General features: G+C 38.9%; 4 protein-coding genes across 4 annotated transcripts; 3 read left to right on the top strand and 1 right to left on the bottom strand.

Moving 5' to 3' along the window:
- The first annotated feature begins 1,043 nt into the window (after window positions 1–1,043).
- Window positions 1,044–2,018, top strand: LOC144640661 (cannabinoid receptor 2-like). Its single transcript, XM_078499753.1, has one exon. The coding sequence runs from the start codon at window positions 1,044–1,046 to the stop codon at window positions 2,016–2,018; it is 975 nt and encodes a 324-aa protein (XP_078355879.1).
- A 1,381-nt stretch (window positions 2,019–3,399) lies between these two features.
- Window positions 3,400–7,481, bottom strand: LOC144640656 (selenocysteine lyase-like). The gene is made up of 4 exons (XM_078499749.1): window positions 6,900–7,481; window positions 5,724–5,907; window positions 4,794–4,972; window positions 3,400–4,084 (listed from the first exon to the last, which is right to left on the bottom strand). Exons 1-4 carry the CDS (start codon window positions 7,443–7,445, stop codon window positions 3,728–3,730), a joined length of 1,266 nt encoding a protein of 421 aa, XP_078355875.1. The 5' UTR covers window positions 7,446–7,481; the 3' UTR covers window positions 3,400–3,727.
- A 258-nt stretch (window positions 7,482–7,739) lies between these two features.
- On the top strand, window positions 7,740–16,335 carry LOC144640642 (DENN domain-containing protein 11-like). The gene is made up of 9 exons (XM_078499734.1): window positions 7,740–7,971; window positions 9,005–9,104; window positions 10,056–10,217; window positions 11,178–11,319; window positions 11,928–12,066; window positions 12,413–12,538; window positions 13,197–13,344; window positions 15,169–15,225; window positions 15,969–16,335. Exons 1-9 carry the CDS (start codon window positions 7,752–7,754, stop codon window positions 16,171–16,173), a joined length of 1,299 nt encoding a protein of 432 aa, XP_078355860.1. The 5' UTR covers window positions 7,740–7,751; the 3' UTR covers window positions 16,174–16,335.
- A 2,325-nt stretch (window positions 16,336–18,660) lies between these two features.
- On the top strand, window positions 18,661–20,836 carry LOC144640654 (uncharacterized). Its single transcript, XM_078499745.1, has 2 exons — window positions 18,661–19,028; window positions 19,693–20,836. Exons 1-2 carry the CDS (start codon window positions 18,846–18,848, stop codon window positions 19,987–19,989), a joined length of 480 nt encoding a protein of 159 aa, XP_078355871.1. The 5' UTR covers window positions 18,661–18,845; the 3' UTR covers window positions 19,990–20,836.

Here is a 20,836-nt window from a genome sequence, read left to right as displayed (position 1 = left end):
CTGCAGCTTAGCCCTACGTATAAAGATATCCAGCGAGGACTCCGAGGCTGTTCATTCGTGTGATTAATTGTGAAAGATTGTTAACCGATTTTTCGTCTCATCATTGTGATTACACTTCAGCTTAGCCGGTAAGGTTTAGACATTTTGAATTTAGTCTGTTTCATGTTGAAAATGCGAAAGAAAGTTGAATTGATTTTTGTTGTGGTGCATATAGAATATTTGCGCGTTCAAACTGTCTTGAAAAATTTAAATGACTTAAATCTTTTTGGTCGATAGCGGCATTTTCTTGTCTTGTAAGAATGTCCGTGATGTGAAACTTCTTTCAAAACCCAACGCAAATTTAAGCGTAATATGTCCCATAAAATTGATAGACATAGGTCAAACAAATAGTCTTAATCTTCATGTTCATCAGGTGTTGCAGCTCGACTGCATCACTGAAGAATTTTGCAGTGGAGCGAAGTAAACGTTTTTGGAAACCCTCGTTAGTGCTCACATAACCATTAATCATGTAAAAGGTAAGTTGCCGAAGTTGTCCAAAAACGTAAAAACGAACCAGTGTAGAATTGAGATGCGCAATAAGAAGACCTAAGAAGCCTTGGAGCACAGAAAGCCTATATTCATCTGTGCGACATGATATAAGCGAGTCTCGTAACTTTCTTCTCTGCTGAGGAAGGATGTGAGCTAAGCAGATTATATTGATGCGACTCAAATCCAAAGCAGAAAAGCATAGCAACAAAAATGAAATGTGAAAAAATAAAAAAAATAAATAAACAATGAAAATCAAACATGAACTTGTTAAAAGCCCCAACTGGCAGAAGGCTGACCAGCTAGCTATTTACACAGCGTGGAGGAGTTGAATTCGGGACGGCCAAACTCAGGACACAAATCCAATCTAGTAGCAGGGAGGGACGTGATATTAATCTATCACTAGAAAAAAGCATGAAATGAAATATATGGAATGCATTGATGTGACTCCAAATTCTAAGCCTGAGCCCTAGTGTGTTTGTGTAACAAAACTTTTTCACTCTTTTCACAGCGTGAACATGAAGCTGAACTTGACTACAAATGACACGCAGATTGCTTTCCCAGACCTGGCAACGGAGCAAGCGAAGCGACCGTGTTTTTCCTCTGGAATCTCACATACTCCCCAGCTTCACTTTCTTTATTACTCCAACTTTTTTCTCGTACCGGTCACCACATTGTTAGGTCTGTGGTGTTTCCTGTCAAACGGGTTAGTCCTGATTGCCATTCTCAGGGGTGGCCTTCGAATCAGGCCAGGGTTTCTGTTGCTGTGTAGTTTGACTCTGACTGATGTCGTGTGGGGAGGACTGGTGACGCCCATGTTTGTCAGAAACAGGGTCAATGACTTGCTTTCTGGTAAGGCGTGTACCAATCCTAGCGATTGGAAGTCGTCTTTTATGCCTGTTTTTTTCAATTTATGTTTGTTTTCTACGCTGGGTAATCTTGGAGTGATAAGCGTGGATCGCTACTTAGCAGTCGCTAAACCAATGTGGTACAAAGCGACCGTCACGATGCAGCATGCTATTTTTGCTTGCAGCGGAGTGTGGCTGGCATCCGTTTTAATGGTGATATTACGGAAAATGGAGGTGCTTCCTCCCATAGCGCTCGAGATCTTTCAAACGAGTCTAATCATCCTCTTCTCTTGTCTGGTTGTAGCTGTCCAGATATTAACTCTTGTGACCCTTCGTAAGCATAACAATGCAGTCGCACAGGTAATGGAGGAAAGTGCTCGGGTAAATCCTGCTACCGCTAATAACGCAATTGAGCGCCAGCTAGCAGCGACTACTCGCCATGTTGTCTGTTTACTTGTTTTGTTAATAATTCCCCTGGCGTTTGCAATGGGTTTATCGATGATTCTTGGTGTGAAAATCAGTCTATTTGTAAGGCCCATGTTCTATGTTTTCGCCACTCTTTGCTCTGGTATAAACCCCGTGTTGTATTACAGAGGAAATGCTCAGATTAGGGACGGAATCACTAAACTTGTGAAATGGCAGTGAACGCGAGATGTCGAGTGATGGCAGTTACTCCTGTTTATGGTCGTTCAAGTAGATACTTCATAACAAATGACTGATTTTTGCGTTCCTGAGTTACGCTGAACTCGAACCTTTTTAAGACTGCCTTATTAAAGGAAATTGCTTAAGTCGCGTTAATTTTTGTTAACGTTTTATTTTCGCGCCGTTAATTTCGTGTAGCGTTTACTTATAAATTGGTTGTCATTCATTTCTTTTGTTTGGTTAAGTTTCTGAAAATGCTGATTTGAAAATATATGAAATAAAATACTAAACGAGAAGTTTCAGTGTTTTTGGTTAGACGGCTGCAGATTTGTGACTCATTAAATGTTAAGAGATTTGTATGGGAAAAAAACACCCTGGCCTGCCTAGCCTCGTTTTCATGTTTTTGGTCATATAAATGTCCCTGTAACTTACCATTAGATAAAACTATAGCCTTGAAACTTCATTCATTGATTTACCTTGACTTGAACTTTAAGTTAAAGTGATTTCATTTTTTTACAAATGTTTCTTCTGGGAGCCGAAAATTAACGGCAGCCATATTTGAATTGGGTCTATTGATATAAACTGTGATGAACGCTCGAAGCGGTTATATTTCTTGTGTTAATAACCCTCTACGTTTTGGATTATTAGCTTAGTGTTGAAATAAACTTATCAGTTCCTGTTATCTTAACAAGCTTTTTCGTTGTGTACGTCGCGTTAATTTAATTCACTTTCTATTTTTACCCTCTCTTTCGCGTTGATTTTCTTGATTCAGTTGGAAAGTAATTTTTCCTTCAAATTCCATTTAAGACGCGTTAATTTCAAATGCCTTAACTAACACATACGTTAAAGGGACACTGTCACCAGCTTCACTTCATAACTCAAGAGCCTAACGACATTTATACCATAACCGAGAGAATTCTCGCGCGCTGATTGGTCCAAAGTTATGGTCGATGAGAGTATAGACCATGAAAGTGACGTCAGAGCACGCCACGCACACGCGCGGGCTAGAAATGTGTAAGTTTGGTCTCTATGAATGAAAGCGAATTTCATCTTGTTTTGTTTGAATCAAGGACGCATTTGCTTTTGGAATTCAGGATTGGAATTCTACTCAGGTGAAAAAAAGGAAGGCAAACCAAAGAAAAGGAATCGAAAAGCAAGGAAAGGAAAGGGAAAGGAGTGATGTAAAGAAACGGAGAAACGGAAAAAGAAACGGAAAGGGAAAGAATGAAACAGAAAAGAATAAAAAGGGAAAAAAATAAAATAAATAAAAAATAAAATAAATGGAAGAAAAGAAAAGGATAGGATAGGAAAGAAAAGGGATGGAGAGGCTTCCGGTAACTCATATATGCTGAAAACAATGTTAAGATCACTATATATTTTCAATTAAATTAGTGACACTCAACAATTTTCAGACCATGAAAGTAAAACAAAAAACAAAACAGAGAAGAAAGAACCACATTTCCGCTTATATGAAGTCTTTTTTCCAAAACACTAACTACCCTCTTAAAAGTTAGGCCACAAATGGATTTATTCTTTATTCTTATTTATTTCATTTGCAACTTCATTTAGAACCGTTGATTGAATTAAGATAATTTCTTCGCATACTGCACTTCATTTGTATTCCGAAAATTTTTGGATACTGAATGACATACATTTTCATAATAAAAAACTGGTTTTAATTTTTAGTATCTTGTTAAGTAACATCTGATCATTTATTCATGGCTAAGTGATTTTACAGCAGCCCAAAGATCTTCCACTACCAGATCAATGTCCTCTTTAGAAGTGTGCCGTCCCACACTAAGCCGCAGAGCATTCATTGCAATGTCGTGAGGAACACCAATGGCAGTTAAGATAGGTGAAGGGCGTGAAACGACATCTGAGTGGCATGCAGCTCCTACACTAGCTTGGAACTTTTTAACAGTTGCCAGGATTTTGCGTCCTTCTAATCCTGAGCCAATAAAGGACACATTGCAAGTATTGGGTATTCGGTCACTACTCTCAAATTTCCCATTGAATTGTATTTTGTCTTGAAAGGTCTCCTTCAATTTGAACTCCAGATGGTCCCTCGCCTAAAATGAAAAAGGAAAAATGTAAGATACCGGTATCTCCACTTGTTTAAATCTTTCATCATTAAATTCCACTAAATAAACTACATACACCTGACACATCAGAAAATGTCTTAACCACTGAAATGCATGCAGTCCAATAATAGTCTCTTTCCAGACTAATTCAACAGCAACTAAGGTCCTTTAGGTTAAGTGGATGGCCATGTTTATTGAGCAAAAAATCATAAGGTTTTAAGTTCCTTGTTTTCCTGAAATTCACATCCTTGGTCACACATGCATTTGCAGCTAGGGTTCTTAACATTAATTATCAGCTGCTTATTATTGATAATTGAGTTTCTCTAAATTATGCCAAATTATTTTTAAAAATAAAGGTTATTTCAACCTTTAAAAAAGTTCTCTATTGCCTGGGTCAGAGGTGGGGACTCCCATATGAAAAAGTTGTGGATGCTCACCTAGTGTTTTAAATTAAACACCTACAGAAGGCTAATCTAGGCATGGCACAAGTTTGTTGTATACCAATTTCTTCATGCGCAACCCTAGATAAGAGCATGATGGCTAAAAGAAATTTGTTTGTTTTGCTTATTTTGAACACCACTTTATAAGTGAAAACCAAAATCTGAAATTTACATCCATAAGCAAGATGACAAGCATCATTATCTGTTTAAGTACAGGAGTCCTTCTCCCCCCATTCCAAGACTCTAATGTTACTAACCATTTTCATGTTTTCACTATATTGTTCCAAGTTGTCCACCACTAACTGGGAGGCCTGTCCTAATCCAGCTATCATACCAGTGTTTTCTGTTCCTGGTCTGAAGTTTCTCTCTTGACCTCCTCCAAAAAACATGGGGTGAAGGGGAGTATCTGCTCTTGGATTTCTTACATACAGGGCTCCTGTTATGCAAAATATTCAGTAAAAATACTGTTAAAAGATTATTGAATGAATAGATGTTAAAATATTGTGGACGGGAGAGATCTAGAGGTATACTCTAATGGGGATATACACTCTTATGCCAGTGGAATAGATGGGGTATTTATTTGTCTTATTTGGACAACCCTCCAAGTTTATTTTTTTCCTTAGTGGCCATATGGCCACCGACTGCTCTTGTTTGGTCGCCAGTGAAAAATTTTAGTCGCTAAATTAAGCTCATGCTTTCAATCCTTCTTCTCAATTTTAGTCGCCAGGCTGGCGACTTTGGTTCCAATTTAGTCGCCAGCTCCAAAATTTTAGTCGCCATGGCGACTAAAATGGTCTTAACTTGGAGGGTTGTTGGAAATCCTAATTTTTTTTTTTTTTTTTTAATCTTAATATACAGGTAGGCCAGACGGTCTCATCCGTCTGAGGAGGAGATTTTCTGTAGTATGGCACGACCAGCACCCATTTATACAACTGATGACATTTTAATTAGGTTCTAATTTTTAATCTAAATTAACTTGATGCATAGGTATTTTAATTTTTTTAATTTTCCTTTTTAAATTATATACATACTTTGTTATATATTTTTAAGGTGTTTTACAACCCCCCCTACCCCCTGCATTTTATTTTTTATTTAACGTCTTGCAGTGATGGGAGCATGCCTCCCTTTCCAAGACATCCCAGGATGTAGATGTAGATTTTTCCATAGGTATCCCTCTGTTATCATACCAATTCGGGGTCCATAAAACTTGTGACCAACAACCGTGAGGTAATCCACTCCCAGCTCGTCCACGTCAACCTCGATTTTACCAATAGCTTGTGCTGCATCTGTATGGACAAGAATCCTGGGGAATTTCTGAGATGAGCGACTCTTGTTTAGGCTTCTTATGGCTTTAGCAATGTCTTCAATTGGCTGATTAAAAACCGAAAAACAGATTACAATTGATACATACACCGGAAATCAGATTTCTCGAACCCAGCAGGAAAATGAAAACTGATTTAAGAAAGCGAGGAATTAGAGAAATGTTTTTATACTGGGAGAAGTGAAATGATGTTTGGTTTGAGTTCTCAGGAGGTTCAATAAACTAAAGGGAATTATAAAATTGGAGTTCCATCTGTCCCAGGATCATGTTCCCATTTTGCAGCGTGGAATTTTGCTCTCGGGGCTAAATAATACCATGACATTGTTGGTACACACTGAGGAGCTTTGCTCCAGCAGTATGCCCCCAGGAACAAAACCCTTTCTGTGTATGGGCCCCAATAAGGGGTGGTGAATGGTCCTTCAAAAAATATGTCTCTTAAAATTTTAGCCAAATTTCAGAAGTCTTTTCATCTCCAATTTTTATTTGAGGCCTTCTCGGAGTCTTTATTTCTTTTGCGAGGCTAAAAAGGTCTTGGGCTTGCAGAAAGACATCAGTCTCGTCATCTCACAAAGTCACACATTTACCATTCGACATGCTTCTAATACCCCCGGGGGGGGGGGGGTACTCCCATAAATTTCGGATAGGGGTGTGCCGCCAAGGTTCTTAAACCCTGACCCTATTTAAGGATAAAGAAAGCGAAAATTGATACCCTTTTAAGGCCCAAAACCGAAAAATGACACCCTATTCAAGGGGAGGAGAAGCATTCCATGACGACCCAAATAACGGTTAACCGCGCATGGCAAGACACAAATCTTTATAAAATAGATTTTTTTCTGGATTTTTTTTTAGCTGGGCGTTTATTTTAGCTAATAGAATTTAGGTACCCTATCTAAGGATCACACCGGGAACACATTGCCCCGGGCTAATACCGGTACCTAATAGAGGGTTGGGAAAGGTTATAAAAAAGAGCTTACTGGAGGTGGCTTAAACAAGTGGGGTGGGGTAGGGGGCTTGGGGGAATAGGGGAAAAACCTTCAGTTACCTGAATTACCCCTGTTTCATTGTTGGCCATCATGACGGTGACCAGACATGTACTGGGTCTAACTTCCTGCAATATTGCTTCTGCTGTTACTGCGCCAGAGTCCTGCGAGGCAGCAACAAATGTCACCTCAATCTTGCCTAGCTTTTCAAGGTTTAGGAGTGGAAGCTGAATAGAGTCATGTTCAAGATTTGATGTGATCACATGAGGTTTTAGATCAACATTACAACTTCCTCTTTCCTTGTGAAATTCACCGAAATATTCCAAAGCTGAATGAATGACCATGTTGTTTGCCTCAGTACCACCTGACGTGAAGATGATATCACTGTCCAATGCACCAATCATGTTAGCCACTGAGCTGCGAGCTTGCTTAATCACGTGACTTGCTTTCTTGCCCGCAGTGTAAGAACTACTGGGATTTCCCCAGGCATCGCGCAAAGCATCATGTATTGCTGTCAGTACTGATGGTTCTAGTGGAGTCGTGGCATTGTAGTCTAAATAAATTTTAGACTCATTTTCTTTTTTTTCATCTTCAAACTTTGGATCCATCGATCACAACATCAAAATTTAAATTTCTCAAATAAAGAGCAACGTTTTTAACAGTATCAAAAGTCAAGGTATTAGTCAAACTATGCACTTATTGGTTAGAAAGAAAAGAAATATTCGTCAGATCAATAGAATTTAGAATAAAAAGGTTTAAAGAAGATTAAAAAAAACAAAGAACGAAAAGATAGAAGTATTAGAAGCGAAATATTAGCCTGCCTCGCCCCAGGCTCTCGGACGGTAAGTCAAAGTGGCGAGTCATCGCTCCTCACCCTACCCTACCAAGGAACTTTTAGTCATGATCAGGAAGGAATGGCGGACGATTCATGTCTTGTCGATTTTGAAGAAATTCCTGATACATCGTACGATCCAAGACAAGGTCTTCCATCCCTACCACTAACAGATGACCATATTACGTCCGGTGAAAATTTTTCGTTTCTTCAGGACACCAGAGGGAACTCGTCTGAACAGGAAAGAGCTGTTCCTGATCTCATAATCGCTGTTTTTGTCGTGCAATTCGATACTAGGAGAGGTAAGACTTTTTAAGGTAACATATGATAGTTTTAATGAATCTCTGTTGTACCTAATTCTACATGGTCTTCAGTGGATTCAGTTCACAGTGATTGCAAGGGTCTTTATCTTCAATATGGGCAATTCTTCAGCTGCTTCGGTTATTCCCTTATCTTAATCTAACCTATATATTTTCTCCCTTTTGCTCAAAAGTTCAAACCTCAGATTACTTGGAAAACCCTTTTTTGGCTAAAATAAATTAATCAAACCCTTCTGAAAAGTTCGTGGAATTCTCACACTGATCTGAGTTTCAGACCTGAAACTTTTATACAAATATATGACCTACATGTATGTTAAATAAAGACCTGTTTTATTAAGAGGGCAGTGTTTTATTTGTTGTACACTTAATTAGTCATACAATGCCTTTGTGTGACCAGCCATAAAATTTCCCAGTAAAAGTGAACAACAGCTTCCAGAATAACCTGTCAGTCTACTTTTGGCCAGCTGTCGACAGACAGCCGGCCCACGTAAAACAGCCAACAGTCTGATGACAAATGGTCAATAGTCAGATGACAATCAGCCAACTGTCAGCTGATTGTCAGAATTTGCACCTATGAATGTAAACATGACATTGTTGGCCGACTGTCGGCCAACAGTTGGTAATATGTTGGCGATCTTTCAGTAGCTTGTGGGTTAGCTATTAATAAAATTTATCGTAAAGGAATGCATATTCAAAGTTTTTAGCAACTTGAATCAAAGCAAAATTTTGTTATGAAGGATACTTTTTCTCAGAACTATCTCTGGGTATACTTTGGTTTGTGAAACATCATTTCTCTGCATTTTCTCAACAATGATAGTGTTCAGCAAATAGTCCACCATTTGATTTTTGAGTTAGGTTCCAGCCCCCTGTCTAAGACCCTATTTCATCCAAACAACTTTTTTTTAAGCCAGGACGATCACTTAATGTCATGAGGCGGTTGGCCGAATCTGTACTTCTGTTGTGCTTGATCGACCGATTAATAGAACTGAATGTTGTTGTTGTTTTTTAATTAAAGGAAATGAAATAGAATGGAAGCATCCAAGATCTGTGGATTTGACTGGTGTGGAATTCAAAGCCTTGGCCAGTGGCTCACATACTATCACAAAAGACTTCATGTAAGTTTAAACTGTTCTTTACTCCTTTGTGGTATCTTTAAAATCTATAACGCTTTTGGTTTAGCCCATAAATTTACATTATAACTGTTTGACACTGGGTGGACTAGCATCCCATCCAGGGGGGAGAAGAAATACTCTTACATGTCAGGCGCGTAGGAGGGGGGGTTCGAAGGGTTCGAACGAACCCCCTTTGGAGGTCAATAACGGAGGGCTGAAAACACAAACTGTTGATTTTCAGCTTCTAGCAAATAGTGGGGGAATGGAAAACAAACTTTGCGTGTTGCAGCCTTTAAAAAAAGTATCGGGAAAGTATTAAATTGTTAGGAGAATGGATCCTTGTGACCTAGTATTATATGCAGTCAAAATAATCCCATCGTTGAAAAAATATTTCCTTAACAGGCGTTCGGGATTTGATAAATGGAGTATGAATAGACGAAAGGCGGGGATTACAATTTAGGGGGACCCAGGTGATACGTGTATTTAGTGCATATTGACGCTTTGACGCCGCTTTTAGTACATTGACGGTGGAGCCGGGGGGTGGGGGCTTAACCTTTTACCCTGAGATGCTTTTGCAGCACATGTCAAGATTTTGTAAAACGTTTCATGTACTAAGCCGCTATGTATGTATGAATGTATCAAGTTAACAAAACGCCAGAAATGTTGTTGTTATGACTAAAAAAACCTGTTATTTAACACTACATCGAGTTTGAAATATTGACGTAGACAATGCTGAAAATAGCATTTTCGGGCCTCTAGATTTCAAAATATTCTGGGGGGACATGCCCCCAGATCCCCCCCCCCCAAAGGCTGCCAATACGAACACCCTTCCAAAAACCTCAGCTACGCGCCTGCATGTACCTGCTTCATGCTACTGAAAACGGGATAAGCTCTAGCCTGATAGGCCACTTGGCTTGAATGCAGACTTGACCTAATCTTTTTTACCACTTTTAGATACTTCAAAACCAGAGATGGTCTCTATGGACTAAGTTGTTATGAAAGAATAGCTGTTGATAATGTGGCAGAGAGAGGTGCCAGAATGAAGTCTGTGGGGATTCTTTGTGCAAAGTACACATCTCTGCATGAACACATGTCATTTCTTGAAGAGGAAGTCAGGTAAGGTCACCCTTAAATTATAAATAAATTATTATATTTAGAGAGGAAGCCACAACAGCTCTTGTTGGTTTTCATGTGGGTCCTCCATACAGGTTGAATTGGAATTTGGAAATGTTGGGTTTTTAGGAGGGAGGAAAAGTGGAGAACCCAGAGAATTACCCTTTGAGCGAGGATGAGAACCAACAACAAACTCAACACACATGTGATGCTTACACAACCTGTATTTAGAGTCTGGGTGGCAGGAGAAAATGACAAAAGGCCCTCCAATTAAAGAAAGAGGTCTGTTTATTCTGGCTACAATGGAGGTCAAAAAGACTTGGGACACTTGTGAAAAGGTGCATTGAATAACGAAAGAGATACAGAAAAGGATTAAATTCCTGGAATCTGTAGGCTCCCAAGTCCCAAGTTCCCCTTTCCCAAGCCCCCTCCCCCAAGCAATGTTGACAAACATATATGCTGTGATCTTGATTTGTGGTATGGTCAATTGTCAACATTGCTTGGGGAGAGGGGGAGGGCTAGCAGTCATTTCGCGCGCAATTTTGCCGAATGGCCCAACATTTTTGTCCTGCATTGTAGCTAAGTTTTCAATTTATTTAGGATAAACTTATTTCTTAGATCTGTGTATATGCAGCAATCAGATTGCTTATCAATCTTTTGGTAACATTAATAATAAAATTATTATAATGTGTGGTTCCAGAAAATATCCAGACTCCCCCCACAGAAAGGATTGGAAATTCCGGGGAGGAGGGGCTGGGGGGGGTCACAAAGACCCAAAACTTTAAAGCAATGTATGAAGCTAAATTGGAATTTCCAGAGGGGTGGGGGGGGGGGGTCATAGGTCAAATCCCTTCCATGGGGGGTATGGACATTTTCTGGGACCACACAATTTGTGACACATCTACATGTACATGTAACTGAAACATTTTAAATGTTATTATAAGCACCTGTGTTTATTTCTAGGAGGCAGCTTGAAAACCCTGGACATTATGAGGACCTAGAAAATTATTACCACAGTTATAAAAACTGTGTTCTCAGAAATAATTATATTCCTTCACCAACTGACGAGAAGGCTCCAGGATTGGAGGAGATACCAGTGTTGAAGGTAAATATTACAATATGGACCCATTTGAACGGTAGCCGGTTACATCGCTCCATTGTTTGATCACTCCCAGTCTGATTGCTCCCAGCCGAAGTCAGATGGCTCCCAACCATAGTCAGATTGCTCCATCGAAAAAGTCAGATTGCTTCCAACAAAAGTCAGATCGCTCCATGTTAATAATAGTGTTAAGGTTAACGAATTTCAGTTTAACAGTGTTAAACAGATCGATCAAGATGATGGAGTTCTCAACTTCGCTTGTAACTTTCGATTATAGTGTATACTTACCGGTAACTTAGGTAACTACAGATCGATCAGATAATCGAGTACACATACTGGTCTGTATTGTGTTGTTGCGATGGAGCGATATGACTTTGCTTGGGAGCGATCTGACTTCGGTTGGGAGCGATATGACTGGCAGCGATCTAACCATGGAGGGATGTGAACGCAATTCATTTGAACAGCAGAAAGTATTGCAATTGAGTAACAAAATGATGTTTTGTTCTTGCACTTGACATGCTTCATTTTCACCTATACACATAAAAGCATAGAAAATTGGTATTTGTTTATTTATTTATTTATTTATTTATTTACAATGTATAATTTGTCAACAGATCACACATCCAGCTGGTTGTTTTCCTCAGTTTATCAAGTTCTTTGGAGAACACATCTTTGTTCTTTGGAAATTTGTGCTGTTACAAAAACGAATTTTATTCTTTTCTCCGCCTCCTGTGGGAGTGGCTTGTTATAGAGGTATGGCGATGGAAAATATATCTTTGACTTACTGGTAGTCAAAATAATTTTTGTATAAAATGTAGCAGGCTTCAGCATAATCGTTTCTTGCAAAATCCTTGAACCGCCTGTCAGGGTCTGTCTCTTGATTTTCCTTTGCATTTGGTCACTGTACATATACATTGTAAGCTGTGACTACATAACTTACTGTGAACTACTAACACTGAACACAAACATGAATTCCAAATGTGACACTCGTAACAATATTATAACAAACCTTACACATATGTACAACGACCTTGTAACATTATTTTATATTACAGCCACGCGTTAGCATTCAACTTAAGCAAGTTTTTTCCTTTTGCAGTTTACTGTGCTTGTTTGTTGGCAAGTCATGGAATTCCATTTGGTTTTGAAACTGGTAGCAACCCTTTGTTTTTTACCAATGTTTGTGATTTAAGTGCACTGCAAGAGGAACACAAGTATATTGCATGTAAGTTGTTATCATTTGAAGTCATGCTAGTGTTCAACCTACATTCCTTGATATGGTTCTATCTGGGTCTTCACAAAGTGCGAGGCAACAAGGCATGCAACCCATTCCGGTTAGCCTAAATAGCACTTTGCATGGTTAGCCTAAATGGCACTCTCAGGTTAGCATAAATAGAACTCCAGTTAGCCTACTGTTAGCTTATAGGTAGCTTGCAGGTAGCCTTTTCATTTGGCTGAGTAGGGATTTTTGCCTAGCATGCCTCGCTGCCTTGCCTCGCGTGTCTTGCTCAGCTGCCTCGCACATTTGTAAGACTCACACTATCTCCACACTATCAGCATAGTCATGTATTTCATTACCTAACATTAACAATGTGTCGTTAGAAGCTTTGAGTTTATCACAGTATTGTTACACTAAGTATAGTTGAATCCTGACTTCTCTATCCTCCAAATTGGGGGTAAAAAAATCCAGGTTAAAATAAATTATTTTAACCTGGATTTTTAACCTTAGTAAAGCAAATCAACGAGAAAAAAACTTTGATTAAGGAGAAATTAGGACTCCACTGAATTGTGTTTTGTTACCGTTGCAGCAATCACAGTTTAGTGGTGGTAGACTACACAAATTTTTTGTAAAATCAGTGTAAAAACTTTGCATTACTCTTTAGGTACCACAGAAAAGATATTTGAAAGCAAACTGGAAGTGTATGATGTTTATGTTGATAATCAGAATATCAAATGCAAACAACACTTGAGTTGGATAGCACATTTTAATAATGCTGACAGAGATCGGCTTGAGGACTTGGACACCTTCAGGTGAGAAAGGAACATTAAAATCAATATATAAAAAGCCAGTGCTACACTTCTTCTCTCCATTTGAAATGCAATCTACAGTACTAAGACTGCAAAACAGTCGTTTTTTCAATAAAAGTGTTAGAAAAAGTGCTTATCTAAGGCGCGAAGCACCGAACGTTGAGGCTTCCTGGTCTCACTCACAGTTTTGACATTGGCTCCAGACCTCTCGCTTTCATTCGAAGACCGAGTGTGTTCATAAAAGATACAACTTTTTTGCAGTCTACAATCTACTGAGTTGGGCGTGGTCTTTGCCAGACTCTTCAGTGGTCGTAATTTAGAAACAGGATGTGGAAGAGGACTTTTATTCTAAAGTGGAAATTGCCATTTAAGGCATTTCATTCTCATTGATGGAGTTGGAACGCAGTACTTAGCTTATTGGGACATTGGACTCCATTAGGGCCTTAAGTAAATTGTTGGAAGTTAAACCTGACAAAATGGTGGGGGCGGGGATGGGGAAAACTATTCCATTCCATTTCATTGTTCCATTCTATTCTATTCTCCTAGTTGCTTCAAGCGACAAAAGCCTAGGAAAAGCGTATTTAATTGTTTAGTTATCAGTACTGAGATAAACTTAAAAGTAAATAATGTTGTACATAGTAAGTAAGTCTTCTTATAGTTGAAGAAATTATTTCAGCCAAACTAAGCAAATAGTAGTCTGTAGTGCACACCACTTTAGCGGATTAACACTTGAACATTGAGGATCAAAGTCTGCTGTTTGCATTATTAGCAATGAAACTTTGGCTTTCAGCTAATAATACAAACATTGACTTTGGTTATTCTCACTATTGTGTTCAACCTTGCCAATTTTCCATGCTTATTACTAGTTTAAGAAAGGAAGGCATTGGAGGGATTTCTTAGTAAAAAAAAAAATCCGTTTAGGAAACGGACCAAGTCACTGGAAGATCAGAAATAATTGGCTCCAATTGTCGGAAGAGTATATATATAATATATATAATCCTCTTCGCGCCTAGGAGGCACATTAGGCTGAGACCAGAGATTTCCATTGCTCCCTTTCCATGGCTGCCTTCTCAAGTTCTTTCCACGTCTTCCCTGCTGTTTTCATTTCTGCCTCGATCGTCCTCTTCCAAGTCTCCCGTGGACATCCTTTCTTCCTTCTTCCACTATCCGGTGTCCATCTTAATGCAGTTCGTGTTATGCTATCTCGACCTTTCCTGATAACATGCCCTAGCCACCTCCATCTTTGCTTTATTACCATGGCGATGTCCCGTTGTCCTGTCCTTTGATAGAGTTTCTTGTTTGTGATCTTCTGGGGCCAGTATATCCTGCATATCTTGAAAGAGTGGATCACCTTATTTGACAGATACCTTTCCTAAGAATGTCTGTCTGACCCGGAGGAGGGCGGGTGGTCAAAAAAGTTTTATAAAATACAGAGAGCTGTGATTTTCTCCGTATAACTACACTGTACATTGCCATAATGTCTTATTCCCTTGTATTCTTATTCCTATATTTTATTGCAGTTTTTTTAAACATAACGTTGTAATTTTCTCTGTCATTTCTTAAAGTAAAGGAATATCATTTGAAATAGAACAATTTTCACTTGAGTGTCGAAAGTAATCGGTGTTACTATATGATTACTGATTGGTTTAAAAAAACACGCGCCAATTTCCCAACCAATCGTGACTTGCACACACACACGTTTTCCTTGGCTTCGAACCGACAACTTCCTTTGTAATTGGCCAGAGCTACTACTTTGGTTTTGGTTTTACAACACTTAATCAAAAGTCTCTCTAATACAAATATGATTTTCACTCTTGTATTTTCAAGGAGAGAGCAACTTTACACAGGCGGTGAAGTAACAGATGATGAAAAGATGTACACCAAGTGAGTGCAAGCTAACGAAGAAATGCAATTATGTAATCTTACTTTGGCAGATAAAATGATTCCTTGTAAGCAGAATAACCAAAGGGCACTGGAAATTCTTTAGTTAAGCTTCTCGTTAGTTGACTTACACCTTTCTGAAATATTTTTGTCCAGTCATAAAAATATGCTTTTTCCATATTAGCTCATATTGTCCTCAGCTGTCCTTTAACTATAGAGAAAAATTAAACCTGTACGTCAAATGTTAACGTAGGGCAGAAAGACTAACATGCGAGAAAACCTTTCAGTTTAGTTTGTTGGCGAGCGTAACTTTTTCAGCGTATAATTTATATTGAAACTAAATTGTATTCAAATAGAATTTACGTCAAGATCAAGGAAACAAGTTACAAAAAGATTGGAGATAAAAAGCTATTCAGTGTTCAGCCAATAGCGAAGCGCGCAAGGTCTAAAAATAGAATGCAAATGAATATAACCTCCACGAGGCTCAGAAAAAAACAGCGTGTTCTGAGAGAAATAGAAGGAATCTAGGCGAAGTTTTCGTTTTATGGAAGTGTTTTAAGAACATCGGCTCTTTTAGAGAGTGTTTTAAGAAAATCGTCCGCCATTTCGGTTTGTTTGTCTGAGTCTAGTCTGAGTCGTGACGTCACTCGCACGCTTCGCTATAGGCCGGAGTACCTTTCCCCCCAGTGGTGCGATTTTCACTGCAATTGCTGATACCTTTTTTGTCTGCCTCTTTCGATTTATAGGTTCTTTGTGAATTTAAACAACACACTTTTCCAGATGCTCTTTGAAGTAGCTTCTACTGAAGACAGAATATTAACACCGGAAATGATACGAAGTATAGGACTTGATCCAAAGGGAGATTTGCATTTCCTATCAGACTTGGTGGATCTTTATGGCATTAACGTTCTTATTCCAGAACCGCAATGTTGTCCGTTTTACACTTCTTGAATACAGTCTTTTCCCAGATTTATCACTCCTTTGATAAGTTTGGCAAGAGAATATTAGAGTAGTCACCACCACGCGACGTCAAATTTGGCACTTGGACGAGAACGGATATATTTACTTTAAATGTGCTATAATTGCTCACAGTTTGCTGCATATTTGACAGTATCAAAATAATTTTATATGTATTAATTCAGTATCATTACAAACGTTTTGGAAACAAATGTACTGAACAAAGATGCTAGCTTCAATTTTAGTGGTCAAGCAGGGTGCTCTCCGAGGCTTAGGGGGATAAATCATCGATCTCGATGTGATATCTTTTGTTTTATTTCCCCAAACCTCGGAGCCAATGTAAAAGGAAAATTAAGAATTAAGATTTATTTACTTTTTCACAGAAGAATAACCTTAAAATGCTTCGTATGAATTTAACGTGTTGCAAGCCGCGATTGTCAGAGTTATAATAAGGGCGCGCAGAGCACGGTGGTTTAAGGTCACTGCACTCAAAGTTGACAACGTTGAAAGCGATTGAATTGAAAAAGACTTTGACTAGTGTATAGACTTATTGAAACCGCCAACGAGGGAAAAAGGACATATTTATGATTATGTACAGATAAAGATGCAAATAGATCTTTATAGAGAAGTTAAAATTAAGATAAGAAAGGTTTATATAAGTAATCTTGTCGTAGATAGCTAAAGAAAACTGTAAAGAGTGTCCATACACTGTGAAATTTAAGGTTAAATTTATTTTTGAAATGCTAGATCTGCGCCATATGAGTGAAAGCATTATTGGGGTTCAATACTTTAATAGGAGAAACCGATCCAACACAATACAGAAACTCAATCTAGGCTTCAGCCTTAATCTAATGGATACTGTAAGTTTACACGATAGAGCATCTAGTAAACTGCAACCTTGTACCCATGGCCATTGCCGCTTTCAAGATGGCGGGCAGAATGGAGAAGCCAATCAGAGATCGTGTTAGTTCACCATTAGCCAGGGTCTTCTCCGCCCGCCATCTTGAAAGCGGAGATAGCCCTGGGGATAATGTTGAGGAAACTGTACACTGTAGATTACAGCTAATTTCAGTCCATAGAAGTCAATAGTGGGGTAAGGGGCTGGGGGGAGAGAGAGAGAGGGAAAAGTTCAGAAAAGAAATCAAAGTTCAACTAAGGCTTTTCACGTTTATCGAACAGGGCCGTTAACTGGTTGTTTGTTATGTTTCTTGTAAATAGATGGAAAATGGAAATTAAAAAAGAAAATAATGACGAAGACCGTTGACGGCGTGTGTGGAGAAAATCAGTGGTAAATGACACTTCTAACGTGTTCATTTAACCCCGGGCCGGGAAAGGGAGGGTATAAACAGTAAATACATCAATTAATGCATTATATAAATAAAAAAAAATAGAGAACCAATTGCATGAAAAATAAACCGTAAACCGACAGATGAGGAGAAATTTTTTGCTTTCGAACCGGCAAAATGCTGTATTGGGATTGTCAGCTTTACGAAATAACAGAAGACAAATCACAGTATGCAATATTTTGAACGTCATTTGAATGATATTGATTGGTGTGAGTCACCAGTCTCGTATCTCCTGTGGTTGTTCTTCATTGGGTACCAGCCGGCGAGCCAAAATTAACGGCTCCTGCTTCTTCAGAAATAGCTTGAAAAAGGAACCCCGCAAAATCTGCCAATTTCATGACTTAGTCGGCTTTGTTTCCTTAAGTTGAAGGGCTAAACTAACCAAATAAATTTGGAGGTTTTGCTCGTTAACAAAAGAATTTTCTGAGGATCTAAAGAATCAAAGAAGTTGGACCGTGTTTCCTTTTTCCCGGTGAAAAACCTGTGGCACTTTTAACTAAAAAATAGGAAACGCGCGGGTATTTATTCCCGGTATTTACAAATGTTGTGCTAAAAGGTTTCATGTTGGCCACCCTTAAAACTGAATTTCAGGATTGTCAGTAGTAAAGTTAAAGCGATAATATACTCACTACGAAACTTAATGTTTGCCAAGAAAGTACTTCTATGGATTTAATCTTCAAAACCATAGCTTTTATGGTACAACCAAATCTGTCTCCCGGGCGTTATAATTTAAAGTTACAAGCAAACGAGATAAACTTTGAAGCCTGCATGCTCAGCCTAACAGTATTTCAAAAACCCATATCGCCATCCGTTTCAATCTTCTTCACTTTTGGCCATCCGTTCCTCAGTTTTGTATTTGCTGTGTTATTGAAATGTTTCTTTTATTTTCATATTTCACCGAACAGGCCTATGACTAAATTTGGCTAAAATCTGTGACACAGTTCTTTAAAGCGATCGGAACATGTTACCTTTATATTGTTTTTAGTTCATGTCCTGTTCGCTTCAGGCAATCAAGTCACCAGTAAAACCACCAGAACTCGTTGTTATAGCAACTGTAGCAGATCGGGAAACTATTTCAAAACGTACAGGTTGATGTCATAAACTATTTATACACACTCCAATTGACCAGTGACAAAACCGATCCGCTCGTTTTATTTTTCTACAAGAAAACTTCAGGAAAATTATAGTTGAATCGGATTTAGGCGGTGCTGAGCCGATGGCAGAGCCTTGAGCTTTTCTCCAGAAAAGCGAGTCTCAGTGAGATGGTAGCTTTACACGAAGTAAAGAACTCGATAGATCGACAGATCACTGTGATTATTCATGGCGCTCGTGGCTCCTGTGTTAACTCTTGGACTGTTCGTGGTGGGATTTTCGTTTGGCTCGTGCAGAGTTTGCGACGCTGATAGAAATACGAACGGCTGCAGTACCCCGATGGGAATGAACGCTCCGTTCAAGAGACAGTTTACAATGGCTTGCGATAAACACGACATATGCTATGGATGTGTAAGTATTGTACCACCGTATAGTGTTTCTAGTCGCCCGCGTGGGTGTCGAAGTTCGTTACGGTTTTATCGCGTTGCGTTATAATTAGCGCGAAATACGTTGCGCTCTACTAAATACGCTGTACTGGCGCACTGAAAGGGAGGATTAGCCTTTATTCTCTTTTGCGCACTGTTATTTGTCTTAAATACTAACTTGATGTTTTTACTGTAACTAAAATAATTATTGATTACTGCCACAATAATAATCCTAGATGGACCAACGGAAAATGCGTATCCTCTTTAAAAGTGCGGTTAATATATTTCTAGTCTGGCTCGTTTTATCAGAAGGAGATATTTTTCCTATTCATGTCCATTTGGTATTACTTATCAAGAGATTACACTTTTCTAAAGCCATGTTTCCTGGCTTAAAAACGGGAATTTCAAAACAACTGTCATTCTCTCTGCTACTGAAATTAGAAAAATAAATCAGTCAAATAATCAGCCTGATTTTATTTTAAACTGAGGTATTTGATTTCTTTAATGCCAGTTCAGGACATGTATTTTACTATATGTATATGATTTTCCGATTCGCCTTATGTGAAAGTAATTTTCTTAGCCTATGCTTTTCTTTTTTTAGCACTTCTCCTTTTTAAATACCTCAGTAACAAATCCTTCTTGTTCCTTAGGGTACTCATTACAACTGGACGCGCGAGGATTGCGACAAGTCATTGCTTCGCGACATGCTACGGTCCTGCCATACACATGCGCACAGCAGAAGACGACGTGGCATTATGGATGCGTTGTTGGACATTTGGTATTTTTTTCAAGGACTCACCAAGGAGGAAAGAAGATGCAAAATAGCTGCAGAAGCTTACTACAAGATTGTGCGCACTTTTGGAGGTTCACATTTTGAGACACGAGACCACCTTTACTGCATAAGTACATGTGCGGATGAACACGGCAGCCCGTTTGTAGACCTTTAGCAATTGCAAGTCTTTGTTCCGTTTCGATCCGTTTTACAGTTCACTATGCCATAAGGAAGACCAAACCACAAAAGACTTTTGAGCTGAGGTCATATCTGCCAGCAGAATTTTGTTTGTGCGTTACATAGTGCAGATTTCTGTGTAGCGTTTTCCGCAAGCCTTGGCTCATGTAGCCTTAAGTTTCCAGTTTACTCATTGTTTGGGGGATAAAAACTAAGTGCGGGGTTATTATCACTTTACCACGTGATAAGGTGCGTCAAGATGCTATTCTGCCGAAAAGCAACCAAGAAGTATCATTACGCAGCTCGATAAACCGCTGTATCGGGTAGACTACTGCAGAAAGAGTATTTCTCTTGCAGTTTGCGCAGCTAACTAGCTCATAGTTACAGTCTTACGTTGAGAACTATTAAAGAAAGGCTCAACAATGACAAACTAAACAGTTGTCTCTGCGCTTCGCTTGCAATAACCAACAAAAGTCGGTTAACGCGGTTTCTTAGATACACTTTCAGCCGAACTGTGATTGTCTTATGCTTATGATTAGGTCTACACAAGTGTTAATATGACATGTAAAGATAGAAAACGTTAAACCTTTCCTTACTATGAAATGCTAGCCTTATGCTATTGTTGCGCAAAAACTATTGGATAACATCAGTACAACCCTGTCAAAATTGTCACTGCCTCGCATCTTTAATTTGTGTACTATGTACGTACAATTATGTTAAACCCGAAAGGTAACTGAGTAAAAATATGGTGTTGCGTGATACGACTGATCGGTTATTCAGCTATCACTTTGAATAAGACTCGAACCATATTAGTACCTGGTACTTTCCATCCCTTCCCAAAGTCG

The sequence above is a fragment of the Oculina patagonica genome, unplaced genomic scaffold (assembly GCF_052425735.1).
Source record: "Oculina patagonica isolate OP01 unplaced genomic scaffold, crgOcupat unplaced4, whole genome shotgun sequence".
In the NCBI taxonomy this organism is placed as follows: Eukaryota; Metazoa; Cnidaria; class Anthozoa; order Scleractinia; family Oculinidae; genus Oculina; species Oculina patagonica.
The sequence above is the reverse complement of the archived record's forward strand: the minus strand, read 5'-3'. Positions and strand labels throughout refer to the sequence as shown.

Bases quoted from the DNA above. Each gene is read 5' to 3' on its own strand.
- LOC144640654 (XM_078499745.1), top strand. From the start codon at position 18,846: ATGGCGCTCGTGGCTCCTGTGTTAACTCTTGGACTGTTCGTGGTGGGA. The intron at 19,029-19,692 runs GTAAGTATTGTA...CTTGTTCCTTAG, and splicing joins ACGACATATGCTATGGATGT to GGTACTCATTACAACTGGAC.
- LOC144640656 (XM_078499749.1), bottom strand. From the start codon at position 7,445: ATGGATCCAAAGTTTGAAGATGAAAAAAAAGAAAATGAGTCTAAAATT. The intron at 5,908-6,899 runs GTAACTGAAGGT...GTTTTTAATCAG, and splicing joins ATGAAACAGGGGTAATTCAG to CCAATTGAAGACATTGCTAA. The intron at 4,973-5,723 runs GTATGATAACAG...TTTGCATAACAG, and splicing joins GTTTTATGGACCCCGAATTG to GAGCCCTGTATGTAAGAAAT.
- LOC144640642 (XM_078499734.1), top strand. From the start codon at position 7,752: ATGGCGGACGATTCATGTCTTGTCGATTTTGAAGAAATTCCTGATACA. The intron at 11,320-11,927 runs GTAAATATTACA...ATTTGTCAACAG, and splicing joins AGGAGATACCAGTGTTGAAG to ATCACACATCCAGCTGGTTG. The intron at 15,226-15,968 runs GTGAGTGCAAGC...TTCGATTTATAG, and splicing joins GATGAAAAGATGTACACCAA to GTTCTTTGTGAATTTAAACA.
- LOC144640661 (XM_078499753.1), top strand. From the start codon at position 1,044: ATGAAGCTGAACTTGACTACAAATGACACGCAGATTGCTTTCCCAGAC.